The sequence below is a fragment of the Falco cherrug genome, chromosome 3, assembly GCF_023634085.1.
Source record: "Falco cherrug isolate bFalChe1 chromosome 3, bFalChe1.pri, whole genome shotgun sequence".
Classification (NCBI taxonomy): Eukaryota; Metazoa; Chordata; class Aves; order Falconiformes; family Falconidae; genus Falco; species Falco cherrug.
Genome location: NC_073699.1, coordinates 45,772,829 through 45,799,746, shown reverse-complemented (window position 1 = coordinate 45,799,746; position 26,918 = coordinate 45,772,829). Strand labels below are relative to the sequence as shown.

The window sequence follows — 26,918 nt, the reverse complement described above, 5'->3', positions numbered from 1 at the left end:
ACATTTTCTCCTATGAGTATTTGCTTTGATTCTTCTTCCCCTGAAATTATGGTTTGGCCTAACAAGGTAAAAGCCTGTGCTTAGGAAGCATAACTGTGTGCTTTATTAGATGTATTAGACCAGATTGATATCTAAGGCCTATTAAAAGGCCTACAGACTTCTACCAGCATTACCTGTCTTTATATATCCTGCCTCCTTGCCTCTAGGTTCGTACATCTCTAACAGATCGAGAGTCTCAGGTCACAGCTGAGATTCCTAGATGCTCCAAGGAGGTTTGTACTAGGCACAGGTGATCTCTTAGCGTTAGCCTTCTTCCTAAATGCCCTCACAACTGCCCTATCATTTTTTCCTTTATTAAAGCGATTTTGCAGTTTCATTAAAAATCTCTTTTCTCCTCGTCCACTCACAGCATACAAATCTCTAAATTCTTGTGTAAACATGGTAATTTTGTGTTACGCTGAAATGCTGGATTTAACAACAACAAAAAAAGAAAAAGAAAAAGTGGGTGACCCTTTCTTTAGCATGTATATTCCTCTGAAAGGGGTAAATATACGAAGACAGCCTTCTTGGGTTTCTGTAATTTAAGGATGAAAAGCCTTGCTGAACAATTAAGAGTTCTCCTTTCTGTCTTCCCAGATATCACTGTAGGTTTACCTGCCCAGTAATTAGCTGCAGGGAAGGGCGGTGATTGTGAGAGCTGGATTTACCCCGGAGGCTGGGGGGACGGTGCACGTCCTGCTGTGTGACAAGGTGCAGGGTTGCAGGTTGCCACTCCTGGTTCTGTGGCCACCTGCTATAAAGCCATACAAGCACTTCCTCACTAGAGCTGCCACTTGACCCGTGCTGTGTTAAAGGTTTCTTAATGTTGGGAGCTCTGTGCTGCTACAATAGCTTAGTCTTACACCGTGGCCACTGAGAAATAACTCTGTGAAATGTAATACCACCATCCTACATCTAGAGAGAAGCTCATCCTGGGCACAACCTACTGCAAACATAGTGTCTAGCAATTGTAGTTGCACAGATGCTGAGAAATCGAGGAATTATAGATCTGGAAGAAAGATGCCAGGAAACCGACTCAGAGAATAACTGACCAAAGTACTTTTGTAGCCATTTAATCTGTGCTGGAAAATGAATGCAGAGGGGGAGAAAGAGGGTGTGCTTTCAAGATGTGCCTGAGACCAAACTGAAGTCATCACCTAAAAATTAAAATGTCTCAAAATACAGACCAGGAGAAAATGGGACACCAAACAGCAGTGGGAGGGAGTGAATCTGGAGCAGGTACGTGCCCATACTTTGGCTTCGGGACTGACAGCAATGCTTTGCTCCCGCCACCAGGACAGATGCATATAAATTGAAATAAGGCCACCTGAGCGCTGTGAGGAGAGCAGAGAGAGTATTTTTCCAGCAAGAAGCTATAGAAGAAGGTAGTGGCTTGTTCAGCCTTGCTGAGCAAAGGTTGAAATGTGATCATTCTCTACAAATACGGGGGGTGGGGGGGGGGTGGGGGGGGTTAAAAACTGGGGAGTGACAACAGGTATTTGAGAAGAAGGATATCTTAGTAGGTTTGCCAGTCATCAGAGGAGTGAGTCACCGAAACAGCTTATCAATATGATGACCTAACTGATACATGAGTGAAAGGTCAGATATGAGGTGGCTACCAGTAGTCACCGGAGACTAGACTTGCTCCCTCAAAGTCTCATTAGGTTCCAATATCTGCTCAGCTTAACAGCAACGGGACCAGAACATTATGTTCCCCCCAGCCACAGGCAAAGGTGGTTTTTCCCTGTGACTTGAAATTGTACTGTTTTGCTCTTAATAAAGAGTCCTTGTTTATTTTAGAGAATGGAGGCATTGTAGACAGGGAAACTATTGAAAATACTCTTAGAACAAACCTGCTACCGACTCTAGTTAGTAACATAATCTTGAAAATCTTGAGATTTGAGAAGTTTCTATAATATGGAAAATCTTTAATCAAAACCATTGCAGTTGTCATTTTTCCACCAGTGGTCACATGAAGCCCCACCGGGGCAAAATCAAAACAGTGGAAATTGCACTCCCATCTGCAGTATTATCTCACACCCTGGGAAAAATCTCAGGACCCAAGTACTGTATGAACAGATGGGAAAAAAAGCAAAACAGCTGATGACTCCACATAATGAGTCTTAATGGCCAGGGGGGTGGGGTGCAGGGAAAAGGCAACAATAACAAAAATCCATTCAGAATATATCTGTTTGTCAAGATTCAGCTCAGCGAAGGTTGAAATGGGCAATGCAATAAACATTCAAACCAGCACCAATACAGTAATAGCAAAGTCAGTTCAGTCTGAGCTTGGCCACATCAGTTTGATAATCCTGGGAGCAGCAATGGCAACAGCCACCTTCCCCTGTCTTGGGCCATCTCTTCTGAACTGCCTGCATTCACACAGGGAGCCTGTCAGGAGCTGTGGGATTTGAGAGCAATGTAAATGTGTGAAAATTCAGAGCACAGGGAAGAAAATCACCTCCCTTTCAGCTGTGGCCAAACCTTCTGTGAGCCCTGATGGTCAGAAAGGGGCCTGAGTTTCTTTAGTCAACAGGGAGCTAACACAAAAGCAAGGCATTTGCCTGAGGCACTCGTGCTAGCTTTTTTTGACGAGCTGTTGTTTTTGGGAGCAGCTGGAGGTTTTATCTGGGTGTGCAGTGTAATGAATAGTTGTGGTGGATGGTTAAACCTAGCAGTGAAAGAGTCAGAGATCACTCTGTCAGTAGGGCATAGTCCTTTGGCCAGCCACAGTGGGAGAGGCTTGCCAGTAGCTGTTTGGGTACCTAACCACAGTGAGCAAGCATCCCCAACTGGGACATATTCAGTGACTTGGGAGGGTGTGAAGGAGCTCAGTTTTTTTGAAGAGTTTCCTTTTTCTCCAGTGTCATCCTGCTCTTAGGCTTGGGTCCTGCAGCAGCAAGTAACCTGCAGTAGCATGTTGCCTCCCTGTGACTTGCTTTTCTTTACAAGATCTGTCTTTCTACAGCTGCATCTGGGTCACTTCTTGATGTCTGAACTTGATCTTCAGTACAAGTGACAGAGACTGTTCTCTGCCTTTGCTTGTACCCTGTGCAGTCACTAAGTGCAGCCTGGGAACTAAATGTTCCTTCCCTGCCCTCCCAGGCATCAAAAGAGGGCTCACTTTTAACCTGCTGCCAGTGCAAACAGGTCTGAAAACCTAGTGCAATTTAAAATTGCCCTGCAGAGAAAGGAAATTTTACCAAACAGCTACATATACATTCTGGCCAAACAACCTGGGGTATTTAATCAAATTTATTTAATCAGAGTTTAATTAAGGACAACTTTAATCAAATTTGGGGTTAACATTTTTTCTTAGGATAGCATGGATTGCAAGAATCACCAAGTCAAGCTTTTTAGAGACTCAGAAAATTCAGAGTTAGGGTAAAACTTTTAAAGTAAAGCTGTGAAAATGTATAATTTTTGCATCAAGACACCATTACCTTTTCCTTCTGTGAAGTAGAAACTTATAGAATCATAGAATCATTTAGGTTGGAAAAGACCTTTAAGATCATCAGGTCCAACCGTAAACCTAACACTGCCAAGCCCACCACTAAACCATGTCCCTAAGTGCCACATCTACATGTCTTTTAAACACCTCCAGGGTTGGTGACTCAACCACTTCCCTGGGCAGCTGTTCTAAAGCCTAACACCACTTTCAGTGAAGAAATTTTTCCTAATATTCAATCTGAACCTCCTCTGGTGCAACTTGAGGCCATTTCTTCTCATCCTAAAGGATCTGAGCACCTAAAGATGCAATGGCCTGCCTAGTGGTGCATCAAAAGCCCCCATATTAGGCATTTTGAAAATGCAGTGATAAAAATGGTTAGAATGCATTGCCCCTGATTTAACATTGTTAAATAAGAGCATGTGGATTTTTATGTCCTAGGTTAGAGTGAAAGGGTTTTAAAGTACAGATTAGGGTTTGCCATGATTGCCTCCTGATGTGCATGTTTTCAAAAGGACTGATCTTCAAATGAACTTGTTGCTGAAACTAATTGTTGGTTCTCAGAAACGGGATCCTGCTCTCAGAAGGAGCGGTATGACAACTGTTATACACTAGTGCCGACTGGAACAGTTTTAGATCCAAAAGGGGCCATTCACGGGGGTGACTTTTGTAAGGTTTTTATTTATTCAGACGGGTTCCTCCATATGCCCAGCTGGGCTGTGCAAGGCAGACCTTTCTAGTTGTTATCCTTGGTGTGACCTTAATGTTCCTTCACCATATGTTTCTGCTTTTATGGGTCATGTTTTATGCCAGTTCACAGTCAGCACCAATTTACTGCAGAAGCAGTAAAATACCAGCAAATAAAAATCAGAATGAAAATGTGTGAAAACTTCTTACTGCCTGCCCATGGATGGCACCTTGTAGCTGGGGTCTGTTTCCACATGTGCTGGGGGAAAAGGGAAATATTCCTTGTAAGCTTTCAGATAAAACATCTCTATAATAAGCAAGATCTATGGTGCAAGGCTTATATTCACTATTTTGTTATGAAGAATTTCCAAATGCTTCTGTGGAAATGCTTCCCCCATACACAGATTATGAACGAGACACTTCTTTACAGTAAAGTAGATGTGCCAGGTAAATCTATATCATGTAATGTATGCCTTATCTAGTAACATAGATTATTAGCTGTTGAACAGATTTATAGATTTTGACTGGAATTCTGCTAATACATCAGAAAGAAACGGAAAGGAGCCGGTGGATTTGGTATGTTAGCAGGTCCCAGGGAGGCTGCAAAGGAGATAATGCAGAATATCCTCGGGAGCCAGGAGTGAGAGAAGCAGGAGAGATCAGAGTTACAAAGCCATGGCTGAACCAAGGAGAGGAGGGACAGGTAGCTTGGTGCTGGGGGTCCCCTGAGGCAAGGCAGGAAATCGGTTCCCCTCTGAGGGTATCAGCAGCACGGGTTTCATCTGTCCGCAGCACTCTGTTACCAATACACGGGTGCACAAACACAGCCTGGAGGTGGGAATGGCAGAACCAGTGCTGTTCAGCTGCTTAAAATATTGTGTTGTAAATTATGTCTTCAGCTGGCTATAAATTTGCCAAACGTTTAGTAGTTTAGATTACAGACACGACACTTAATAAAACAAATGGTTTTACACTGCTTATGTCTTTTGCTGTCCTGTGAAAAATCCACCTACATCTGGCTGAGTTACAAGCCTTTGAAAAGGCAATTCACACAAGCTGTGTAGACACATATTTAATTTTAGCATTTAATGACCCCAAGGATTGCCTTATGCTTTAGCTTGGCCTCCCAGCATAAATAAACTTGTTCAGCTCAGGCCGATGGTTCAACGCCCACAATGTGCATCTCCTGCCCAGGCCATGGGGTGCAGAGGGCTTCTGTGATTACAACTTCTGCTTGTGGTCGCAACAACTTTCCCTGCACTAGGCCAGGCTGTAGCAAGACAAGGTGCCAGGATCTAGAAGACTGACACCCCATGCTCTTGACTCTTCGTCCTCCCCACTGCTGGCAGGAGAATTGGAGACATGAGGATTTAGTGGCGAACTCAGCTGGGATACTGGGAACTTGGGCCACTGGGATGGGAGCCATAAGACAGACTGAAAGATGAGGCTGGCATAAAGGACTGGAATCAGCTGGGCTAGGAGGTACGCTTGGTGGGCAAACCAATGGGGATGGTTAGAGGGAGGGCTGATGGAGACCAGGAACGACCCTTTGGTTATGCCTGGTGGGTGCAGCCCTGGAGAAGCAGATCCTGCTCTCCCTCTCTTGCTGAGTCCCTGAGTCGGTCTGGCAAGATGCTTAAATCAAACTTCACACAGATGGTGAGATTGCACATTGCTTATTTTCAGCCTGCCAAGTTATAGACTCTGGGGTCTAATTTCCAGAAATACTCAGTGCTCACCTGCAACAGAAAGCAAAGGGACATGTGCTTTGAACACACGAGCTACCATGTAATGCGGAGCACTCTGCGAAATCAGACCCTGAGCGCTGGGAAATGGGCACCCCATGTTAGAGGAATACTTGGACCCTAATCTCACTGCACTTCAGCTCTCCACATGCAAAATGGAAATGAAAAACACCCCTCACAGTCATGCTATGGCAGTAAATGAATTAGCATTTGAGGCACACAAGTACTGTGTTGATGAACTCCACAGAAAAGCTCAGGAGGGAATTAACAAAGGCTACCTGCAGAGCAGGCTTGGAATAACATGCAGCAAATGTGTCACAGAGCCATACCTGGAACTGCTAGAAGCAAGCAAAATAAATAGCCACTTACTAGCTTGGCACTGTCTACTCTGAGCACTGAGGGAGGAAAGAGCTCTCTGGGAAATAACAGTGAGTGCTCCTGGGGCTGGGGTACCAAAACACCCCCACGGCCCTGGCCGAGTGGCTGTTTCTCCCACAACCTACATTTTGGCTTCTTCTGCTGTGACATTGCTTGATTTTCCAGCCTAAATAGTATATCTGCAGGGTTGCTTTCATGCTGCAGTACTGTTCTTGTTAAGGACAGGAAACTTCTGATGTGGGACGGGGGAGTAGGAAGGATTACAACCTTTGCTCTTGGGGCCTCTTCTTACCTGTGAAGGGACAAAATCAGTGCCGAATCGGGTTGAGATAAGAGAATTGGAGTCACTGGAATGGAAGCAAAAAAGGCAGACTGCAAGATGAGGCAGGTGTAAAGGACTGGAGTGTCTGAGCAAAGGGACTGGAAACTGTTTGGCTAGAAAGAGCACTTGGTGGACAAGGAAATGGGGATGAGCAGGTAAAGCATAAACGGTGATGCAAGTGTGTGTGTGTAAAATTCACAAAGTATGAGAAGAAAATTTTCTCCATTAACTGGCCTGAATTTCTTTTGTTTGGATGTCATATCCTGGACGCTTTTTAGCAGCTCTTGCCAAATCTGCTGTAAATTGGTGTTGACTGCTGCTGCAGTGTTGCCTTTATTTGGCCCTGTGACTAGGCTTACCTTTTGATAGGTGACATATTGCACTCCAGGGGATTAAGAGTCTTCCAGGAACTCCTGGCTGATGCAGGTGCTTCTGTTCCTTCTATGTGAATAAAAGCATGTGGAGGAGTCACTCTATAGCAGAGAAAGGAAATGGAGAGGATGAGCTCCCACCTATGCTTTTCCCATGCCCTGGCCTTGGGATGTGACCAAGGCATGATCTTGACACAGAAGCTCAGAGCATTCAGGAGTAGGAGGTATCGGGCACATTCACACTGATGAAAAAGGACCAGGCTGTGCACCCTAATCCCAGGGTTGGTGGCACAAACTGACTCCTGTTTGTATTTTTCAGGGATAGCCTCTGCCAGAGGAGTCTGGTTGCATTTGCTCTGCAAAGTGCCTGGCTCTTGCTCTCCTCTGGGTCTCAGTGGCCTTAAGGCATAACTGTATATGCAACACCAAATACTTAAGCATTCTGTATATTTCACAGTTCAGAGTGTTCACAATAAGCTGAGAGCTGTGTCATAGCCCACCAGAGAATGGTTTTACAGCAAATGCCAGAGGGTGTGCACTGCATTCCCTGGGGTGGGGTGTGGTGTGGGCTAAGGGACAGGTCAGGACAGGATGCACAGCCAGCTGGGCCATGGTCAGAGCCAAACATGCTGCAGCGTCATCCCTACCACCCTTTGGCGCAGACCCTGCAGTGAGCTGTGCCCAGGGGTTGCAGGGGGGAGAAGCAGCTGGGGCAGTGTAGAAGAATGAAGCTAGGTTAATTATCATTGATAATATACAGTGGTGGGTTGGCTGATGTAGATGAGGTGCAGCTGTGGCTGGTTCTGTTATGAGGTTGGGCAGCCAAGGAAGAGAGAAGAAGAAGCAGAGAGAAGGGAGCAAGCGTGCTGGCCTGCCCGCCTGCCCTGGGTGAGGAGAGACTAGGAGAAGGCAGCAGAGGGACTGGCATGAAGAGTGTGCTGGTATGTGGTGGTAAAAGACCTTGTTGCAGCTGGCTATTTTGGAGAGTGCTGTGACAGGGCAGCTGTCGGGAAGGGAAGGGCATGGAGGGAGCTGGCAAGCACAGGGAGGACAAGGGGTCTCGTGCTGGGGTTCGCTCTGTGGTGGATGGCTCTTTAGCAGTGTAGAGGCACCCGCAGAGACTTCACGCATACAGTTAAGCACAGCTCTGGGCCATGGTTGCCCCAGCTTCGAGACCTCTCCTAGGATGTGCTAACACATCAGGGAGAAAGTTGGTCACTGCTGCCATGGTGGCCACAAAGATAGCTCCCATTTGGGAAGTGCAGCAGCTTGTCTCCATTGTCCTGTGGGCTAAGCACTAGGTTGGCAGTAAGGTTAAGTCAGATTTCATGCTGCTTTGCACCCTGACTCATCGTGTCAGTGGTTCACTTAACCAGCTTAGCTGTGTCCCTAGACATGGATGCTGCTTCATCTCTTTGAAATGCTGTGGCTGATGCATCAAAGCTGCCCCTCTGGGCAGGTCTCAGTAGCACACCACCACATTGTCCTAATGCAGAGCTGTGAGCCCAGGGCAAGTGCAGGAGCCGCAGAGTTGCGTTAGCAAGAGATTTCAGCTGGGCTGCTTAGCCTGGGCAGAGAGCCACACTTCATGGCTCCTGTGCTGGAGCTGCGCGCCGCTGAGCAGAGCTTGCCTGCATCTGCCCGCACCACCTGCGGGAGCATACATGTCTTTCAAGATGCCTTGCCTGTGCATTTATTATCGAAAGCACTTGAAAATGAAAAGAGAACCTTTTAACACATTGACTTCACACCTGCACATCTGCATTGTTTCTGTAATACCAGGGTAGGGGTGGGTGGAGAATCCTTGGTATGAAGGCATACTCTTGAGGTGTGTTGCAGAGCACTCGGGTGCTGCACCCTCCTCTGCAGTCTGATGGAGAGGGAGGAGGGCAGAGAAAGAAGTGCTCCTCAGACCTTGTCAATACAAAAATTAATGGGTGTGATTTTAAAAATATGCTTATTATGTTCTGTAAAGGGAATGAATAATTGGGAGACGAACAGCCCTGAGGTGCTGGTGAAATGGGAAGGGAATTAGAGGGAAGTGAGCAGATGGGAGGTGAGAGGTAGATGAATAGAGTCACACAATGTGATCTGATTGATTGGCTGCAGTGTGTCACTGAGAGACCTTGAAGCCTCCTGCACTTGGGGAAAAAAACATCCCACCTTCCTCCACACAACCCCTAAAGGAAGCCCAGCGTACATGTAATATGGCTTTGCTCTGTGGGCTGGCAGCACATAAGCATTGCTGTGATGAAAAGCATAAAATGAGGGGTCAGAGAACTGGAAGATGTCTTTTAGGCAAGCATGCCATGGCATTTACTGTTAGCTCAGTGCAGGATTTTGGTATTTTATTTTTTATGGGAAACAAAACTGATACCCAAGAGACATCAGTTCCTGTGAGCTGATTCACTCCAGCTGTACCCTGACAAAAGCCTTCTAACACCACTGCAGCTAGAGGGCCTGCATCCAGTCATCTTACATGGTTTTTGACTGAATTTGAGATAGTTGCATTAATACGGCCACACACATAAAGCCATCTGCTCTCTTAGATACTGATGTACATACCTATGCAGTGCTGTCATTTGAAATATATGGCTGATCTGCTGGAGAAACAGCTGGGTAGTGTTGACTTTCCAGACTTCCAAATATTCTCGCTGAACAGTAAAAAAAACATGGGGGGGAGGCTGATTGACACTTTAAATGGACCACACTCAAATGGTACCTAGGCTTCAGAAGCGAGACTGAAAACAAATTTGTCTTTCCATTTTCATTTTGCTTTCCTAAGCAAGGCTACCCAGCCTTGGAAACTAGGCTAGGAAAGTCTATGGGCATTGACTCATCTGTTAATTACTTCAGACTTAGCTCCCAGCACACAGTGATCACGTTGTGCATTTACAGGAGCCTGCCACATGTATCACGTTAAAGAAAGACAGGCATGGGGTCTGCCACCTCAGGGCCTTACACAGTGATCCTACCTGTGTGATACAAATGATTGCCTCCTTGTGTTAAAATTTAACTCAACCAGATCCTCCATACCCAAGCATCTTCCGACCTGGTTGCTGAGAAAAGAGGAAAGCCAGAAGGCTTTAAATTCAAATATACTGGTTTAAAATAATTCCAAAGTTGCAGCACACACAGGACATGTGCCACATTTCAGATAAGTATTGAAGGTAACACAGTGTGAGGCAGTCATGGCTATGACGTACAAAACATTGCCTCATAAATCATGAAACCTGTTCCCCCTGGTGTTAATAGATGAGAACTCATCAGAACAGGGACCGGAACATAGGTAACTCATAAATCATATGATATGGCCATATGTTTAGAACAGGTCAGATGAATTGCACCCTGAGAATGCCCATTTCTCTCTGCCATTTATAGCACAGAGTGACCATAGATGTCTGATGGAGAGATGAATCACAGCACAAGTGACTAAAATGTAGTGATATGAGGAGAAGGCAAATGTAATTACTATGTCCTGCTTAGATGATTAGTTCATATCTGGCCCAGGTCAAAATGACTTGCACATGTCTTTAACATTACAAATTAGTTGCATTCATTCAATCAACACCACGGGTGAGGCTCTGCTGCCTAAGTATAGGCATCCTGTATGATTTTTAACACTGTGATGTCCTCTTGGCCTCCATCTGTTACTCCAGAAGGACATAAGTCCTCTACAAGTCTTCTATAAATCCTGGGTCATAATAGTCAGTGATCAGTTGTCTTGGATACCCTAAGGTGCCTTAAATGGCTGTAGGTATCTATGTTTAGCAGCTAAACGTCATCCACACTGCCAAAGTTGGCACCCCAAAGGCATAATGAGCTTTGGGGAGGGGGGGAAGAAAAAAAAAAAAAAAAAAGTCATTTCTCTCTCAGGACAGGGAAACATGTATTGGGATAGTTCAGAGAAGCTGCTGTTTCTGTGGGCACCGAATCACAAAAACGTTGAGGAAGGGACCTCTGGAGATCTACCCAACCCCGTGCTCAGAGCAGGGCCAGATAGAGCAGGTTGCTCAGGACTGTGTCCAGCTGGGTTTTGAATATCTTTAAGCATGAAGACTTCACAAACCCTCTGGGCAACTTGTTCCAGTGTTTGTCCACTCTCCCAGTAAAAGCATTTGTTCTTATGCTGAAATGGAAGTTTCTGTGTTTCAATTTGTGCCTGTTGCCGGGTATCACCGAGAAGGGCCTGTCTTCATGTTCTCTACTCCACCCCATCAAGTATTTGTAAACATTGCTATGGAAAGGCAGAAAAATAAAAATGCTTTTTTCTGGTGCCATGAGCTTCTGCTTGCCATAGGGTATGGACAGAACAGCATCCACAGCATTTACAGGGGCTAAACTTAAACTGAGCTTGCCAAACAAGGAAACTTCTGTACTACTTATTTACCATTTTACATCAAAATGGTTTAAACTCCTGTGCAAGAGGGTGTTTTGGTGTCTGTAATGAAAAGGTAGTTGCAAATTACAAGGACTAGTCAAGGCAAAGGTACTTTAGTGCCTCACTGTAATTTAATTTTCAACAGGAGATTAAGGTGGAGTTAAATACCCAAACACCTTTCAAGAACAGGGATCAGATTCTACTTAAAAATTTGAAATGTGAGTGTAACGTCCAATGAAGAAAGTATTTATGTAGTTAAAACAGGTAGCAGTACTTTTAAAACAGAAACTAGTCTTAGCCCTAGGTTCAACATACTAGAGTCAGCATAAACCCCCACCTAAATATTGTGTAAGCTTGTGCCTAGAATACAACTGCTTTCCTTGAACTGAATATATGTGTTGGGTACACAGGAGCAAGATGAAACCCACACATAGGGTGGATCAGATACTATTTGTCTTACATTAATTTCTACAGCCACAAAATATAGTTACTGGTCAGCTGAAAATGCTTTCTGCAACAGTAGCCTGTTGCAAGTCATCTTTCCTTTGCCATTAAATAAAGTACAGCTGTAGAATATATATTCCAGGACGTTCTAGGCCAGTAAAACATCTCTCTCATGCCGAGTTATTACATTAGATTATAAACTCCATTGACAAATACTGTCAAAATTAGATTGTAAACTGCACTGATATATGCCACCAAAGTGCATTTCTGAGCATCTACGTTTTTAATATTTACCATAAATGAAGAATATGAAAAAATATTTTAGAATCTTGTTGATAATTGAGTAATTTTCTTTTTTTGTACATAAAGCTGAAGTTAAAAAAACCCTGGAAACATTTTTCAGCAAACAAAAACCTGCTCTATTTGGAAAATGGAAAACACAACAGCAAGTCCTTTATTGTGATGTCTTAAAAAAATTGTTCACATCAATACTGGTGCCCTTCAGATACATGTTTAAACTGCTTATTTTAGGACAGGGGGATAAGCAGCTTCTAGCAGAAAGGTGATTGTTGCTGCAGAGCTTGGCAGATATTAAAATCCCAGTTGGATCCCTCTTCATGTTATTCAGAAGGGCTGGGCATAGCATTTGAATCACTTGGCATCTCTTTGGAGGTCAGGTGGGCTGTAGTGCATTTACTTGATGCTCTGGCTATTTTGGCTCTGTGTGAAAAAGGAGCAGCGTGGGACCTACCTAGAGTTTGGGATTATGTCGCTTCCAACCAGGCACGCATTTGAGTACCAGTATGGGGGAGAAACTGGCATCTTGCTGTTACAGATGCAGGAATATTTTTTTGTGTAATGAGATGACAGCAGAGGTAATTAGCAGTGATCACAAAAGGCAATATTGTGAGATTTTTCACATTTGACTTAAAGTTTCTACTTTTCAGCTGTATGCTGGTAAATGGTGCAATGGATCTACAACTTCTTATGTTGATTGCAGGGCAGTGGGTCAGGCAGAAACAATACATTTGTGACAAGTATTAATCAGCTATGATTGAAAAATAATTTAACCTAATAGTCCAGAAAATAAAATAAAAACCTGTTGACATTGTGCTTTGAATCCATTCTGTATCAGTTTCAAAGCCACATGATTAGGTGTTGCTGTCACAAACTAGAAATATATAAATTGCCATTTTGCATAATCTCCTGAATCAGCTTCTTTTCTATATTAAAATACAGTCGTAAATATTATGCACGTCACATTACTGTAAAAAATACACAGTGAAAATGGGCAAACGTATTTTCTTTGAAAATTTTGGCATAAAATCTTCCCATTGAGCATCCAGCTTTTGTTCTCTCTCTTTGGAGATTATTTTTTTATGAAAAATTTTATTATGCTTTAATGAAAGCTCCAGGCATAAGAATAAGAAAAATAATCATAAAAAGTTATTCACAGTCATGGTACTCCGTCCTGATCAAGTCCTGCAGTACTAAAGGATGCAATTCATAAATTAATCTTATATATATATATATATATATATATATATATATATATATATATATAAAAGGTGATATCTAATCTCATGAAATAGCCTAGTCCTGAACTGCGGTTACCATAATGAACAACTGAGAACTACAAACACATCCTGTAGGGAATGAGAGCTACCCCTAATTCTAACATCTATGTGAAAACTGGCTCTTTAAAACAATACTATGCACTTTGCAAATGCCTGGGCTGGATGACTCTACCCCTACCTTTGAAAAAGTTCCCTTTCTGAAAATTCCTGATTCACACAGTGATTTTGCCCTAAAGCTCATTGCCCACTCCATCCTGGGAGGCAACTCCTCACCCAAAGCAGAGAAAATGGAGGATAACAAATCCCTGTAACAACCACCTCAGCAGCTCCCCCTTCCATAGCTCAGTAAACAAACACTGGAGCACACAGACATCAGAAAATGAAGTAGTCTTGGATTTTCCCACTAGTTTAAGCTCATTCAGGTTTTGTCACTGCAAGAAATCATGGTGCTCTACTTTCTCTAGTGTTTTCTCATTTTTTACAACTTGTTAGCATTGAAGGATAAACTACGCTTCCAACTTTAGAGATAGAAATGAATTTAAAATGGACTAGCCCTGAATAAAGTTTTCCTTCAAGGGCACAGACAAGGAGATAAAGGTAAATTGCAAAACCGGGCTCACCAGAAGCTCCCTCATTGTCATACTAATTGCAGCTTCTTCATTGATTTTGGGGAAGTCATGGAAGTTCTGCTCTTTAAACCCCTGCATCAGTAAAGTGTGATTTATCTACTTACCTTTCTCAAGATTTGTAACAAGCATGAGCTGAGACTTACCCCTGCAAGCACTTGCACAGATGACTGCTTTCCAGTAAGCAGCTGCACAAGCAGTTTTGCCTAGGGAGATATTAAGTGCCAACAAATCTCACAGTATCTCAGGATCTGGCCTTTAAGTTACTGAGTGCATTCAGCATTATGGATAGCAGCTAAGCACTAAATATTTTGAAAGCATTTGAGATCTGCAGTGAGTCACATCCCTGTTCGTATTTAAAGGAATACTTCTCAACTTCCTTATGTGTTCCACAGAAAAGAATTAAAAAGCCACGAAGATGACAATGGACAAAAGCAAAAATCATAAAATGAAGCAAAGGGACTCCAGGAAGGTGAGTGCTTCTGCAGCAGCCTTTGTTAGCATCTGTCTTCTTGCTTTCAGGTCCCAGTCTGTGGTGGAAGCCGGCACGCTGAAACACGAAGACCAGGGGGAAAGCGAGAACACCCAACCGCTGCTGGCTCTGGACTGAGCTCCCATGTGCCCAGCACACAAAGACACATTAACAGACTTCCACCAGAAACCCACCGAGCACATGACACACATACACACACACACACGCGTTTTGCTTGAGAACAAGTCCTTCGTGTTTCTTGACCAAGTAACAAATGTCACCAGCCATCTGTCCATGCAGCTGATGCTGAACAAAAACTGAGAAATTTCTATTGACACAGGAGTCTGTCCATATACAAATATTTTTTTTTCTTTTTGACTTATGACATTAAAATACCAGAAATAATGGAACTGCATTCTCTGTTTAAAGAAACAAGAGTGTGCCAGTACTTTTCCTGAAGACTCCAGCAGGGATGCTCCATTTTATAGAAGCAAAGGTTAAGTGTGTTTTAAAGAAAAGCATCTCAAATTTAAACTTTGCACTGTAATCAGCAGCTTAATTTGGCTCAGAGGGCAGAAACAGCAGCATCTACAGAGTACTCAAGTTTTACAGAAGGATTTTGCATTAAAAAAAAGAAAAAAATAGCCAGCGTAATGCCATTCAACATGACACTTCGTGACTGCTTCATCCATGCTGCTTATAGGGGGTCACATTTCAGTATCTAGCAAAAATTACTCTTAACTTCTGAAGCCCTTATAAAACTGTCAGCTAAGTGGAATGAGCTATGTGGGCAGCAGACATACACAATTTGAAATGCAGTTATTTAATTTTAATGATGTGTTTTTCCACAGGCAACTTGGGAGCCTATTAGAGATGTGCGTGTGCGCGTGTGAAGGGGGTGTGCTAGGGAGACCCATCGGACACATTCACCAGTGATTAATGGCTCAATCTAGATTGATTCATTTAGGTCACAACAGCAAATGAAAGCTCTGCAGAGTCATTTACCCCCTTCCCTCCTGCAGTCAGTGAAAGGTGTAGCCAGAATGGTATGCTGATCGCAGATGCAGGCAATCAGATGGTTAAAATGAAAAAGGAAAACTTAGGTTTAATTATTCAGTACAAGCTCCTGCTAGAAGGAAATGTGGAAGAATAGAAGAACTGAAATGCCAAAGATCAGTTTGTTATTTCTCTATTTGCTCTAGCTGCAAAGAGAGTCCCATCCCTTCATTGCAATGGAAACCGGATTAAAGAAATAAAAGAAAAATTGTTATCAAGTTGCATGTGCAGTGACTTTATTTCCTAAAATGGTTACAACCACTGTACACACCTTTAGTGTTCAATTAAATTGCCATATATTGACAATTTACTAGAATAAGCAGTTAGCAACAACACATCAAAGGTAGCAGTGTAAACCATATATATAAAATGAGATGATAATAGGCACAACACAGTGCCTCTGGTACATCCACTGACTTTGTAAGTGATACACTGAAGTGATGATACAGCTCAACTCAACATGGCCAGCCCTAACAGATGGACTAAAAATACTGCCTTTACAACATTTTATGCCTGCACAGGGCAGAAAGGACATCCTGGCAGACCCTATCAACACACCTGAAATTTACACACTGGTATTTGCACAGAATAGCCTCATTCAGACAAACCTTCTGCAGCAGTGTGTCATTGATACAAAGCCTGGACACCATGACAGACAGTGAGCCTTTAAGGCAGTGGATGGTCCCAGCAAGGCAATAGAGGAGTCAGAAAAAGAAGTAGCAGCTTGCAGGAACATTAAACAAGACAACTGACCCCGTTTATCCTTGGGATTTCTTCCATCCCCCCTCCCCTGGCATTACCACCTATTACAGAAAACTAAGATGTCAAGTCCTTGTAACAAGACACAGCACCCTTCCCTTGCCTGGGCTCACAAAGACTCACAGGTATTTGGATTTGTCACAGCAAACTTGCTCAAAACAGATTTAAAAAAATTAAATAATAATTAAAAAAAAAAAGGCAGGCATTGGCTATTATACTGCAGCATTAATGAAGAAACGCTTTGATTTATGATTCTTCTCTGTTCATACACTTACCTCCACTGCCACTGAATCTTTGCGATGACCTGTTACAATCACTGTTCATTAGAGTGGGACTTACTCTGCCCAAGAAGTGCAAATATCACTGAAATCTAGTCCTTGATGATTAAACCTCGCAGAGGATTAGAATTTTTTCTTTAGCTGTGACATCAATAAATACATATGATGCCTTGTATATAACTGCACAATGCCTGTATTTAACTGTAGGATCTTACACAGACTGTGCTTGCAAGAAGGTAAACTACAGGCAAGGAGGAATCCACCTCCTAACATCATGATGAGTACATACTGCCTTACAAACAGGAGACTATATTGCCCTTTTCTGTTATTTCCCTCTGTAAATAAATCTAAAGAAAAAAAATATATTCAAATTGCAACAGTTCTCCATTTAAAAAGCATTTCCATTCACTTCTTCCATTGGCACTTCCAATGTTGAAAAGGTTTCTCCAAGGTGAAATACCAGTTGGCAAACAGGAATACCTCAAATAATATACCACTTACTGCATAATTTCTGTAGTTTGCTACATATATATCTCTCTATCTCCCCTCCCCATGTATTTAGCTAATCTAGTAAGTGTACCTAACAAAGAGATATGCTTTCATCTCCTCGACAGGTCGGTATAGAGTAGATTCACTTCAGTGTTGTAGGAGCTATTTATAATACAACTTGCCATATTCAAGACACTTAAGATTTTAAATGGCCAATATATCACTACACAATTTAATAAACAGTGCTACTCCAGCACACACACATCTTGGGTAGATTACTTTTATCTCTTTGCCAATTTTATCTATTTGCCAATTGCAACTGGAAAAGATGAAGTATGTTTCATTGTTCCTTTGAAGGCTCAATCTGAAGGATGGCATGGATTTTCATAAATAAAGATCCAAAGCTTTTAACACTCCTTTAGTATTTACTCTGAGCTACAGAAACTAAAATGCAACATTAATAAAAATACTTTTAAACAGTTCTTGACTCCTCCTTTACAAACTATGTCTTTATTTTGGAGAATTACAAAATAGATTATAATTTGTGCTGCTTGATCACTTTACAAAGATATAAAATACAGCCTCTGACTAAACAACTACCATGAGATTTTAAAGAAGTTCTACTGGTTTACCTCCCACAATAACAAGTAACTTATTTCCAGTTTTGCACGAGTCTTCTAAAGCTCTCCAGAAGTATTTTTATATTTTCTTAAGCATGAAGCTTGTATCTCTTTTCAGTTTTCACAATGATTAACTGAGAACTGTTACTTTCTTCTATATTTTGTATATTTTCAGTGTTATTTTTGATATGGACAACACATTAAAGCCTAATTATCATAGTTGTCTAAAACTGACTCTTGATCAGAGAGAGTTAATCAGTTTAATAGTCAAAAATGGAATTAAGGTGCGCACCTCCAGAAACTGCTTACACTGATTCATGGTGCAGTCACCATGTGTTACATAGCATTGCAAGATTTAATTACCTAGTAAAATAAAAAAAAAAATAATCTGAAAACCATTCAGTTTATGGGAATGCAAAGCTCTGTATTTTGCTTCAGTAAATGTGGCATTTTGGTCATGATACTTAGGTACTGTGACGTAGTCTGCAGTACAAAACCACCGAGCATTAAACAAATCAGATGACTGTTCAGTGTATCTTGGACTACAAAGCCAAAATTGTGGAGGCTAAGTAATCTCAGTGTCTCCTTGTTTAGTGTTTGTCTCTCTCAGCCTTCAGTAATGATGCCACTTGACAAGCCCTGAGCATCCTTAGCACACCTATCCACACCCAGCTGGTTATGGGGTGAGTAGGTAACAGCCAGCCATAAACATCAACAGTGCAACCTCAGGTCTCTCTTCTAGCGTTCTTAGAAGTTAACAGTGAAGGGTCCTGCACCCTCCATCTCCCATTATAGTACACACCCAAAAGACCAGCCAATTGTTTAAACATCCAGTCAGTTCTCTTTCTTCAAAATAGGCCTTTTGACCATATAATAAATTCTGTATGGCAGATACAGAGCATACTGTAAACAGTACTGGGATAAAACTACTTCAGCATTATGTCATACATTTCAAGACTAGGAAAACACCATTAGGTCAATTAAAGGATCATTCTAGCACTGCAGGACACTGGCAGCAGAAGTTAATGCAAGTTAATAACCTGAAGCTCTTTGCTCTGCATTCTGGCAGGAAACCAAGTCAGATCTTGTCCTTCTGCCCGAAGCACTGGAAATTCTTTGTACATTTTTTTCTGCTGAATGACCACCTAACAGCAGCCTAGGAGTCGTCCCTGGAAGAAGGTGCCCCAGACCTTTGCTAGGTAGAAAACAGATACCACAACACAAGCTTTTGTAATGATAGGAGAAACAGCAGTTCACCACGTAATCCTAAGAACTGTCAAGAACTTTAAGATCTGAGCCTACAGATGTCACATTTGCTCAACATCTTCCAAAATCACATTATCAAACTGAAGGTTGCCTGCTAACTGGGAGAACTGTTTTGTTTTAGAAGAACAAAGCTTCACTAAGCTGCTGATTATGCAAGTTTCTGTTTGCATTTCCAGGAAAGCAAGAGAAGGCCACACCTGGCAAAAATGAAATTTGTTTGTATATAGTGATTTCCTTCTGCTGATAGCTAGAGATACACTTTATATATATTATATATATATATAGTGTGTGTGTTTTAAAAAAAGTGGTTCATTAAAGATTTGTTCATAATTATGCTAGAAAAATACAGTTACTTAGGTAGAAAAAAATACAAAACACATATAACCCATTCACATTATCTGCAGTTGATAACATAGGGACATGTTCTATGCCTAAAGCAGCTAACATTACAACTGCATACTGATTTTCAAAGTTGGTTGGTGCATATCTTTGTAAAAATCTTGCATGTTGCTTCCCTGGGAAGTATTTCCCAGATGTAGAATCGCAAACCTTGTGCCTGAACATGGTCGGGTAGGTGACTGACACATCGGGTAGGTTTTGTACACATCATACAGGCAGGGCAAAAACATCTGCACATTCCTCCATTTGAAAATCCAGATCCATTGCTCTCTGGCTGACAGGATTTATATTTTCAAACTTGCAGCCAGGAAAACAGTACATATCAGTGCTGTACCAGTACAAAAAAAAACATGGCTTTTTTTTTTTTTTTCTTCTTTCTCTCCTTTTTTTTAAATCAAGTCCTCTGTGATTGCAAAATATCATCCTTAACTCTTATAACCCTTACAATAGTTGTATTCTTTGTATGCTGGATAAATTAATCCTATTTGCACACTCCAAAGGGGTTAAAGCTCCTCTGCTTCACACATCAGAAGGAACCCCTTAAATAGCAGGAAGGGTGCGTCTCTGTTGTGCTGTTAACTCAGGGTGCCACACATCCACAATAAATATCAGGCGATAATTGTCAGCATCCTGCCATACTTCATGTTCGAAAGAGTCATCAAAAATAAGAACTTTCCCTTCTTCCCAGGTTCTGCAACACAAAAAAGCACAGGTTTTAATGTAGTATTTGAAGTGCCATGGAGCAGGCAAGCTAAATATCAGCTCTGAAGATGCTCTTCGACATATGAGAATGATTTTAAAAGTACATACTGTACAGTCAGATTTTCACTACCTAACATAAAGAGATTGGAGTATCAGAGTTTTAACTGAAAAACTACAGAAAGAGCAGTCTAATGGACCTTCCTATTACTGAGAGATTGTTTCCCCTCACTCTGCGTAGTTATGCCCACATACACATTCAGACTTTTGTAATATTTGTTATTTATACACTTTTAATGAGTTGAGTCCAATAAAGAGGGAGCAGGTATAATACTGGTGCAGTAATCAACTCTTCCCCTTTTCTAATCAGATGCATACATAATGAGGGATGGAAACTGAGAGAATTACTAGTAATATGGTCATATGGTTTGAAAGCAAATTACAACAAGTCAATCTGTTTTTTCTAAAACTCAGAACAACAGATTTAGGCCCTGATCGTGCTTAAAATTTCAGAGATGTTAACAGTCTTGTCCCATAAATCCATCAAAGCACTGAGTCTAAACATTTTTCTTCAGAGGAAGGTTGCAATGCGATAGCGTACAGTGGGTTACCTATACTGTTAAAGCTGAACTGGAAGGTTGAGACCACACAACTTAGAGCCTCTCTGCTTGCCAGGTACTGCTTTAGCAGAGCAGATCACTGAACAGATATAAATACACTGGGTGAGTGTTCATTACAGCATGGAGGAGCAGAGTTTTAAACAGTTGTAATTCTGCAAGATCTGTACTTTTGTTAGGCACAAAAAGGGATACACGGAATTTATTCAGAGTGGCTTGGTTTTCAGTTTTGAGCAACTCCACCATTTGAATAATTAAGAAAATTACCAGATTGAAAAGCAATGGCAAGAGGCAATGTAGAAGGGAGATAACATTGTCAGAAGAATCATTATTTCTGTCAATTTTATGAAGTATAGAATCACAGAATAATTTAGGTCAGAAGGCCCTTGGGCCCAAGCATCTGCCTAGAGCAAGAGTCACTGCAAAGTTAGAATCAACTTCGAGATTAGATATCTCAGGTTCTTGATGAGTGGAATTTTTTTAAAACCTGCAGCCATGGATATTGCACCATCTCTTCCTGTGTTTCACTAACCCCATTGTGAAAATTTTCTTCTACCTAGATGGAATTTCTTTCACTGTTAACTTGTGTTCATTACCTCTCATTCCATAATTGCACACCTCTGAAAAGGGTCCGTCTCTGTCTTTCACACAGTCACTCATTAGTAGCTGAAGTGAGCGACTAGGCTCCCCTTTAGCTTTCTCTTTTTCAGACTCCAAACCAACTCTCTGAGCTTCTCCTCACATGTTGCATGCTCCAAGTCTCCTAATCATCTTTTTCATCCTCCACTGGAGCCTCTCTGTTTTATCAATGACTTTTGTTTGTACTGAAGAGCCCCAGAATGGACGTAGTACTCCAGAGGCAGTGTCCTGAGTGCAGAAGAGAAGGGGAAAATTGCTCCCCTCAAACTGCTTCCTACGTATTTACTAACAGAGCCTAGTACGCAGCTAGCCTTCATCAAGACAAGAGCACATTATGATTCATGTTCAGCTTGTCCCCTAGGACCCTTAAATCCTTTCCTGCAAAGCTGCTTTCTATGTGGTCATCACCCAGCCTGTACTGTTGTGCGGTGCTGTTGTTACCAGCTGCAGGGCTTTGCATGCGCCTTTGTTGAACTTCATTACATTTCAGGTGGTACGCTTCTCCAGCCTGCTGAGATCTGGATTCATAGATTTGAAAAGAGGTTTAATGTCTGGTTAAATGCAGTCCTTGGTACTGTGAAATATCAGTGGCCACTAGGGATAACGTCACAACAAGTCAAAAAGTCACTGTATTAGTCATTTGTCGCTGCCCCTCAGATCTCAATCTTACCCACTGCATTTAGACACAGCAGCTGATTATGAGTTGCATGGTTTTTCTATTGTAAAGCCAGGCAGGGGTATAAGCAAAGCAAATTTCTTTTGCATTGCAGTGGATCAAAAGCATGCACCTGATTATACCCCTTCAGGTGAGACTGGGTGAGTAACAGTCAGTCGAGTCAGTAACAGTCAAAGAAGCATGACCTCCTGCAGCCACCCTACAGTGACCATATTATCAAGTTTTTTAACAGGATCCCTTAGGAGCTGAAGCAGCCCAAGAGGATGGATGCCCTTAAAGGAAATTAAGAACTATCAACAGCAGCCATGGTAAAGAAACAAAGGTCTTGGCATCAAAGATGGAAACACATTGCTTAGCTCATTCAGCTGTGTCCATTCACAGAGAAGTTTTTTTTTTCAAATAATGGTGAAAATGAGACTTAGACTCTCACATCTTCAGTATTTTTAATTCAACAAAAGCAAAAATTAACCATCAAAATTTATGGGGTTGTGCTGTAATGTTCTGAAGAAAGATGGAAATTGAAATGGGATCATTTCAACTGAAATGATCATCTAAACACATTTTAAGCAAGAGTAGACAAACCACAAAGCATAACATCGTAAAAAATTCACGCTGGCTTGCACACAGACATCAGCCTTGAAGGCCCAGACAATGAGCCTTTTGCAGGTTTCAGGTATGATCATGTGTTTTTTCTGCTACCATGTCAGTTACTTGGTAACAAAAATGTTTTATGCCATATAAACCAGAGTCCCTGCTACTGCACTGAAGTTACGTTGGTATTATTCAAGTCAACAGGAGTCAACCACTTGCAGTGCTATAATGTGGTAAAAAAAAATCAAGCCGACCTTCAGGGGTTTTGGGGTTGTGTGGGTTTGGGGTTTTTTTTCTTGTTTTGAGGGGCTGGCAGATTTGGTTTTGTTTTTGTTTGGCAGGTATTCTGTTTTGGTGGGGGTTTCTCTTTGTTGTGGGTGTTGGGATTTTTTTTTCGTTTGTTTTGTGGGTTTTTTGTTTTGTTTTGTTTTGTTTTTTTTTTAAATGAAACCAGGCCTGAAAAATTCTGCCCTAAGTAGCCTGAAAGTGCAACTCAGGGACAATAAAAACTTCAAGCACCCAAATGAATTTGCTTCAGAAGTTAAACCCCAGGATCTATCATTTGCATTATAATGTGATGGGCTGTTCTGCACAACAAAGAAAAAGTCATAAAGTTGACAGAACTATTAGCCCCTTTTGAATAGATTACAAACCCCACCATTAGCATGCAAATAAATATTTTCTAGAAGCCTTCACGGAGTGAGAAACACTTCACAGAGAGACCATAGGGACGCTATTATTCTGGTCTGGTGCTGAGCCACCTTGGGGTAGTTTCTGTATCAGCTGCAAGGCTCTGGTGTCACCTGCTACAGGTGAGATCTTGGACTGGCTGCTGCATAAGGCTGTAATTCTGCAACTTCATTTCCAAACATGATTACCTTGTCTGACAGAGATGTTTGGTTTTGATAACTAGGTGTTTACCTACAATTTTTGTGCATTGCAACCTACGCTTTACAGAGCTGAGGCTCCAAAACGCCCAACAACCAAACATTGCTATAGCTGTGCTGAGTAACAATGGGGTGTATCGGCTCCCAGCAGCTGCAGAAAGGCTCTTCTGCAAGGGAAGGAGTAAAAAACACAGTACTAGACAGAACTGACCTGCCTGTCCATCAAAGGATGAGTCGCATTGCAATATTGCCCCTCTAAACACCTGCACTGGGTGGCACAGAGGTAACCAAGCACAAAATCCTCATTGTTTCTGTCCTCTATCTCACACACGCAGCAGCAGGGCAGGAGGCCAGAAAAGGCCTAACCTTCACATCTGAGCCAGCTCCCCTATCTGAAACCACTAGTTTACCACTGTTATGAACCACCAGGAGGGGAGGAACAGAAAATGCCCAAGGTAGGAATTCCTCCTGGCACGATTCCCTTCCACAGGAGTTCACCCACCTCCTCCTTCATGGAGGAAGGGATGTAAAAAAACCCCTCTCCTGCCAGCAGAAGACGCACTTTCAATGATTTCAGGGAAAGCCCTGTCTTTGATTCTGAATGCATAGCTCTTGCCAAAAGCAACTAAAGTTTATACATTTCAGCACAGGCTGTAGTCAATTCTTGAATGTTTTACATTTCAAATGAGCCAGGTTCAGCAGCCTGGACACTGAAGTGCTCCATCTGCAGCGTATCGGCAGCAACGAGCATTTCTCCACTCTTGACTTAGAGGGAATGTTGTTACCAAGGAGGTAGTTAAGTCCATTTTCCATGGGACTATTCTTTCTGTTCAGGTTAAGACAAAGGGTGCCAGCTGTATTAATGGGTGGTGAGCTGTGGACACCTGCTTTCTTGGCAGCAGATCAAAGCCACCACTTTGTTCACACCAGCTACCGAACAGCCACCTAATGGTATATGCCACCAACCTGAATTCACAATAATGTCCCGAAGTGAAAAGACTCCACATCTCTATATTAATCCTCTAAGCCCATTAGCTTCCTCTCCCTGCATCCAACTATATTTGGTTATTGGATTGGAACGCTAGAAGCAAACGCCCATCACTACCTAGCTGTAGGTAGATTGTAACACTGACTGTGACAGTCTATCAAATAAGCAGGAGTCTATAGTGACAACATTTTTGGCTATTAACAGTTGGATACTTCTATCCTAAAAATCCTGACCACTTCTTGTAGTTGTTTTCAAACGTTGTGAGAAAAATCTTTGCTATGTATTGCAGTCACGTAGACAGGAGTGGCATTTAATTTCTCAGTATCAAATACATATCTGTACATTTCTACCATAAAAAGAATTCAAAACTAACGCTTGCTGCACTCAGATGCTGCACACAAGACACAGAATCTTCCAAAAATATATACAGATATTAAGCATCATTAAAATTGCACCTAACTCTCAGAAAATTAAGTCTGTTAGCAAAAAAGCAATACAGTTAATACTATATATTTTTGTCTGTGTTTAATAATATAATGCAAAAACTTATCACATTTTCTTATATTTCCCAGAGGAGTGCATGCCCTGATAGTAAATGGATAAGCTATTGCATTTTATTTCATTTTTTGCACTGAGCAAACAGAGACAATACTGGTCTTCAAGTTAGCATAACTTTTCCCTAACGGGTAAGAATTCTTACTTAAAATGCACTTTGGAGAAATTTGCTACCTGTGTAACTCATTGGCCAAACACTTCATAGATGTCTTCATCTTGAAGTCAACTTCAACTGGAATATTTTAAACTGAATTATAACAATACCAGCTAGGAAGGAGGCTTCTGCCAGAAATACAAGAGTATTCTGTCACAGTGGTGAAAATGGAGGTACAGCTTAGTCTTGGCTTTTGCTGAATAAGCGACAAATTCTAAGTACCCCCAAAATCAAAACAAATAAAGGAACTTTTGGCAACTATAGTAGACTGGCCTAGTAAAAGTAAACACAAGAGACTCTGTGGACTAAACCCACTGTTATTTCTATGCCATTGCATAGAGGAGCAGCTTTGTCTCCAAAGAGTCTTCTGACACTGAGAAGTGGTATTTACATGTTTGTACCAAGAGTCAGAGTGCAAACTGCCTGTTCAACAAAATATTTGACACCTTCTGATCAGCAAAATACCCTATATATATATTTTTTTTAATTACATGCAGTCCCACCCCTTTTTCAGCCTTAAGGAAGGTAGGAAAAGCAAAACCAAAAAAACCCGTCCATACCTGTTGTCTTGGGCACACCGAATTCTGCAGCCTTCCTTGGGTATCACCAAGCCCAAGTGCATCCTTAGCCGACAGTTGGTAGGCCCTGTGTGGGGCCAGACATGAGTCCCCGGGTGCATGATAGAATATTTGATCTGCAAGAAGAGAAAGGCAGGCCTTCAACACGTTCAGCTTCACAGCAAGAGGAGCTCAGAACTTCATTACGTCTCATCCTTGATGATGGGCCAAAAGTACAACATCACCTTTTGTTAAGAGTCTCAGCAACAACTGCTCTTTCTCATGCCCTAAAGGTGTTCAATGTTACAAAAACCATGCTGTGTAGTGTCTGTGCATCCAGGGGGGTGGCTGGGTGTAAAAAAGCATGTTTTTCATTTTGCTTAAAATAACCATACTTCAACCAAAAAAAATTTTCTCTCCTACCTACAACCAGAAAAAATATCTTCTTTCCTATGGAAAGACTTAAAGACAGTCTTATTATTTAAAAGGATGGGCTGCAGGAGACACAATGCCTGTGTCAGCCAGACTGACTGGCCCCTCTCAGATGACAACATGGCTGTGAAGGTCACAGTCAGCCTTGGCTGGAGCAACCATGAGCTGGTGGAGTTCAGGATCACGACAGGAAAGAGAAAGGGAAAAAGCAGGATTACTATCCATAACTTCAGGCGAGCAGACTTGGGCTTATTCAGGGAACTGCTAGGAAAAATCCCACAAGATACACTGCTGGAGAGAAGAGGGGTTGACGACAGCTGATTGGTTTTTAAGTATCATCTCATCCAAGCCCAAGAATGTTCATCCCCACGTGCAGGAAGCATCACAACCCAGACAAAACCGAAACACAACAAGGAAGTGTACAAGAGGTGGAAGCAGGGTCAGGTCACCCAGGAAGACTGCAAAGACACTCTGAGCATTCAGGGATGAGGTCAGGAAAGTCAGAGCTCTCCTGGTGTTGAATCTGGAGATGGAAGTGAAGGGTAACATCAAAGACGACAGCAGTAAAAGAAAGCCAAGGGAAAACATGGGCCTGCTGCTAAATGTGGCAGGAGATCTGACGACAGAGGACATGGAAAAGGCTGAGGCACTACATGCTGTCTTTGCCTCAATCTTTACTGGTATGACTGACCTTCAGGAATCCCAGGCACCTGAGACCAATGGAAAAGACTGGAGAAAAGATTACTCACCTTCTGTGGATAAGGAT

At 42.1% G+C, this 26,918-nt stretch overlaps 2 protein-coding genes across 14 annotated transcripts in view; one reads left to right on the top strand and one right to left on the bottom strand.

Annotated features, from left to right (window-relative positions):
* The window catches only part of CLVS1 (clavesin 1), a 105,770-nt gene extending 89,268 nt beyond the window's left edge, over positions 1–16,502 (top strand). For both annotated transcript variants that reach the window (XM_055706464.1, XM_055706465.1), the window contains one exon: positions 14,541–16,502. In XM_055706464.1, coding sequence (XP_055562439.1) covers positions 14,541–14,628 — 88 coding nt within the window. In that variant the 3' untranslated portion in view covers positions 14,629–16,502. The remainder of the gene's footprint in view (positions 1–14,540) is intronic.
* The window catches only part of ASPH (aspartate beta-hydroxylase), a 122,890-nt gene continuing 102,931 nt past the window's right edge, over positions 6,960–26,918 (bottom strand). For 10 of the 12 annotated variants that reach the window (XM_055706463.1, XM_055706462.1, XM_055706460.1 and 7 more), the window contains 2 exons: positions 25,724–25,857; positions 17,564–20,048 (listed from right to left, as the gene is read on the bottom strand). In XM_055706463.1, the coding sequence (XP_055562438.1) occupies positions 19,898–20,048; positions 25,724–25,857 (285 nt within the window). In that variant the 3' untranslated portion in view covers positions 17,564–19,897. Of the gene's footprint in view, positions 7,093–17,563; positions 20,049–25,723; positions 25,858–26,918 lie in introns of those variants that run through there. The other 2 variants (XM_055706458.1, XR_008731608.1) reach the window with 2 other exon arrangements.